Consider the following 4,775-nt stretch of genomic DNA (forward strand, 5'->3'; position numbering starts at 1 on the left):
TGTGTAAATATGTTTAGCTAAAATCTTTTAATTGTACCGACCACCATTAAAATAAGGTAGAGGAAGAAACAAATGTCATTGAATCCATTTAACCCAATTTAAAATATATGAATGAGCCTACTAGACACATACGGGCACACAAGTTAATTGGGTTTCAGAGTGAATTAATTTTTCTGTGATTAGTTAAAATGTACAAACTCTCATGATTTTCTTTTAATTTTTTGAATGACTATTATTTCATGTTAGATGAAAGTTTTACAATATTGCTGTGACCAGTGAACTAAATCGTACCATTTTAGGTATTATTTTAAAGAAGTACAACATAAATATTCATGAGTCCGTATTTTTTTTCACCAAAATAGTACTGTGGTACATGAATATACACACAGACGTTAAAGGGGTTTTGGAGGGAATTTCACACAATAAATATTGATTCAATTCTCATTCTTATGTAATGGAAATCTTTTTTGTCAAAAAAAAAAAAAAAGATTAAGTAGCTGTTTGCCTATATATAGATTCAAATTATTTCTCATTCTATTTGAAATTAATTTATGACTGAGTATATTTTAAAATTTATGAAGATGGAGTATAAAAACATGTTTGAAATACTACTACTCCAAATTTAGAATCCAACTTCGAATTGAATATGAAAATTTTATAACCAAATATTCTTTGAAATGAAGTAAAAAAGAAAATTGAATCGTCAAACCACGTGCTCAGCTCCTAAGAGTTTTTTGGTTGTTAAATTATAGCAGGACTAAGCAACATCCAACCATAAATGCAATCTCAATTTTTTAAAAAAAAAAAATTGCTAGCTCTTTAATTTTCTGTTTACAAATGATGAACTGTCAAATTTTTTTGAAAAAATTATTACCTACTTAATTTTCTGTTTCCTATCAGATAAAAGTTTTATAGTATACTGTATATTTGAATTAAAATTTACTCCTCCGACCAAAGTCAATTAATTTTTTCAATGAAATCTCAGCAACTTAGTTGGTTGACTATCTTAATTTTTACGGTGGTGAGAATTTAATGCTCAACCTTGTAATAGCTTGCCCTACTCCCAATGTACTCAGTGCGTTTCATACTATACTTGACTTCTGTTGAACTGACGTATCCCTTAAGAAATCTTTATTTAAAAGTATATTTTACCAAACTAGTCTTATTAGTGATGCTTTAGAACTCTACATTTGCTTACTACTGTTTTATGCAGCTACGTTGTTTACTAAGGATTAGTAAAGGAAAGTAATAAAACTCTACTAATTTGCTAAAAAGACAAGTAAAATGAAACATCTATTTTTGTTATAATAACCAAGTAAAATGAAATACATGGAGAAATATTTTTTTCAAAACTTTTTAAAAACTTAGGTACTTTTTTCTTTTTTTGGGTGCAAACCCTTTTAGGTCCCATTGTTAACAAGTAGCTAGAATATGAACATTAATGTGTCCATATCTTTTCAACTTGTCGTTAACAAAAATATATTCTTCATATATATATATCCTCCCTTAAACAATCAAAGTCCACAACTATCAAATGTCAAACAATAACTTTCTTTTGGTGTTTTCCCCTTTACGTAGTACGTACCTATAGAGAGGACCAAAGATGAAATTAATGACCCTAACTTTCTTTTCCTTTTTTTTTTTTTTTTTTTTGTATAATTGGTATACATTTTATTCATCACTCAATAAATGACATTATGATTAATTCTAAACTACCCCCAATATTGGACACTCTCTCCATTAGTTATCTTCTACATTTTTCTTCTATATATACATATCAAAACCTTCACTCTCCATACAGTTTAATCAGCAGCTGAGTTTAGTCCCCCAAAACACCAAGAGAAAAACAATATGTCACCATTGAAAAGAGAAAAAATGACGAGGCCAACAAGGTGGAGTCCAACCCCAGAACAAATTATGTTCTTAGAAGAAATGTATAGGAAAGGTGTAAGAAATCCAAATGCTACACAAATACAAAGTATTACAGCCCATTTGTCTTCTTTTGGGAAAATTGAGGGGAAAAATGTGTTCTATTGGTTCCAAAATCATAAAGCTAGGGATAGGCAAAAGCTTAAGAAAAAACTCCTTGCCCAAATGAACCAACAACAAATATTATCTCAATATCCTATTGATGCTCATAGTAGCACTACTACTACCAACTCCAATAACACAAACACAAATGCTACCCTCTTTCATTGCCCTACTGATCAGTACCAAATATTCCCTGTTACATCTACTGGGATTCATCAAGAGGTATAGTAATACACAAAAATAGTGTTCAGATATACTATTGTCCTGCCCCTCTATTTGTTTTTCTTTTTGGGGGTTTTATTCTGCAGGAGGAAACTATTTCATAAGCTAGTGAACGTATCTCTGTAGTTTGGTAAGTGTCTTTTTCATCTTTAGGAAGTGAACATAAATGGAGGAACGAAACACAAAAAGAAATAGGGTTTATGATGTTTTGGGTGACTATAGTGGTAAGATTTTGGACTGGATGATGAGATTTTTTTTAAATATGATATCACCACTATATTTTGGTATGTTCAGAGAATTCTATCTTTTTTTTTTACCCTTCCCTGTGAATTCCCACCCTTTTTGCTCCCTTGGTGACTCGAACTCACAACCGCCGGGTTGGACGTGAGGGGTTTACCATCTGAGCAACTCGCTCTTGTCAGTTCGTATCACTCTGCACTTCTCTCTTTTGTAATTATCTCTCAATTCAGCTCGCTTACTAGTCGATCTCATGAGCTATTTACTTTGACCTAGGCTTACACCATTAGCTTGTTGAGCCTTCTATTAATCTCTCACTTGTTTTGTGTGCGTTAGCTTGTTGAGTCTCCTGTGATTTCCCTCAGCACCAAGCCTACTCAGGACTTTCTCTCCTTGCTTCAAGTTAAATCTTCAATCCCTAAACGAATATTTTCAATTAACGTATAAACCTTAGAACTGAGTTATACAAGCAAGATTATGTCAGAAAATATACTTACCTCTCGTCAGTTATGAAATATTTTCAAAGAGATTAATGTTGTTTTATGTCATTTCACTCATATTAATCAGATTCTTTTGTAAATTCTAAACAACCTCCTCAAATTTTGCAACAAATGAACGTGAGTCTTTAACTTAGAAAGATGAAACTCTAGCATTACAAGAAGGAAGAAAGAGAGAGAAAAAAATGGTGTACTATTATAGATAAGAAACATGCAATATGTGATGACATACATAGTTATGTAGGTACTTTCATGTATTTTTTACATTCAAGCTCTTGGTTTTAAATCTTATTTTCTCGCTGTATTTCTAATATTTTGGTATTATTATAGGGAGGAATCAAAGAAGCATCATCTCAAGTTATGACTTACCTATATCCAATGGATCTTTCAAGATCAGCTGATCAGAATATGGAAAATTGCATGATAAGACCCTATGGCAAAGATTGGATCTTGATGATGAACATTACTCCTAATAATTTACCATGTTATGTCAATAGACCCCTCAAAACCCTACCACTTTTTCCCATAACTACAACCGATGGCCTCAAGGACCAAACTGCATCTTCCTCTTTAAGTCTGTAAGTTTAAGTTTTATACATCGTCAGTGTAAGCAATTTTTACACCATAAACTCATCCTTATGATATAAAGAGATAAGCTATCTGTTATTTCAAGTAAAGATGGTTTGATGGTGTAAATATTATTTACACATACGGGTGTATATTGCTGAAACTCTAGTCTTATAATAATAGTCATTTTGCATGAACTCCATGCAGTAGTACTGTTTTTTTATTTCTTTGTACCAATAGAATTCTTTGCTTCACAGGATAAAAGGGCATAGAAAAGTCCCTAGTTTAACTGTTTTAGTGTGTTCCTTGTAAAGAGTTGAGTTGAATATTATTGGTGTGTTATTTAATTGATAGTTTCTGTTAACAGCGTGAAAACTATATATAAAGTGTCATTTTGCATGAGTTCCATGCATGCTAGTAGTACTTGCCCAAAGAAGATCTATGGACCAGACCACGAGCAATAAGTAGTAGTCTTAGTGTGTGTTATACGATCCTAAGTAACGGACCGCGCAGGCACCTACGCTATTCTAAATAATTAGGAAAATCTTTATTATTCGGATAAAATATGTGGAAGACTTTTGTTTTTAAAGAAATACTGTATTAAATATAACAAAGTAAATTAAATACTCTCTCCGTTTAAAAAAGAATGACCTATTTTGACTTGACACAAAGTTTAAGAAAATAAAGAAGATTTTTGAATCTTTGTGTCAAATGTACCAAAATGTCCTTTAATCTTGTGATCCTAAACATGCCAGGTGGAAAGTTGAAATTAAAGTATTGTCAAAAAAGGAAAGGGGTCATTCTTTTGGAAACAGACTAAAAAGGAAAGTACGTCATTGTTTTTTAAACGGAGGGAGTACCAATAAATAAACTTTTTTTAAAAGCTTCTTACAACTGTCCTTCAGTACCCCAAGACTTGGTCCTCGGACATGTACGAAAGCTACTTATTATAAAATAGACTGATGATAAATAAATAACACAAAGACTCCAACATCTGTCAGGAAGGAAGTATAGAAGTTAGTGTTGGATATAAGGGTGTCAAGTGGGTCGGGCCGGGTCAACCCGGAATCGGCCCGTGAGATTTAGCCGGGTTGTGGTCCAGTCCGGATTCGGGCCTGGTTAAATAGGCCGGTCCGGTTCTGGGTCCAATAGTAAAATTTTTAAAAATAACCCTGAATTGGCCCACTTAAACCAACCCGGTCCAACCCACTTAAACCAGGT

General features: G+C 32.6%; 1 protein-coding gene across 1 annotated transcript; it reads left to right on the forward strand.

Moving 5' to 3' along the window:
* The first annotated feature begins 1,835 nt into the window (after positions 1 to 1,835).
* Positions 1,836 to 3,750, forward strand: LOC107846272 (WUSCHEL-related homeobox 3-like). The gene is made up of 2 exons (XM_016690703.2): positions 1,836 to 2,253; positions 3,318 to 3,750. Exons 1-2 carry the CDS (start codon positions 1,852 to 1,854, stop codon positions 3,567 to 3,569), a joined length of 654 nt encoding a protein of 217 aa, XP_016546189.2. The 5' UTR covers positions 1,836 to 1,851; the 3' UTR covers positions 3,570 to 3,750.
* Positions 3,751 to 4,775: the final 1,025 nt, after the last annotated feature.

The sequence above is a fragment of the Capsicum annuum genome, chromosome 11 (genome assembly GCF_002878395.1).
Source record: "Capsicum annuum cultivar UCD-10X-F1 chromosome 11, UCD10Xv1.1, whole genome shotgun sequence".
NCBI lineage: Eukaryota > Viridiplantae > Streptophyta > Magnoliopsida > Solanales > Solanaceae > Capsicum > Capsicum annuum.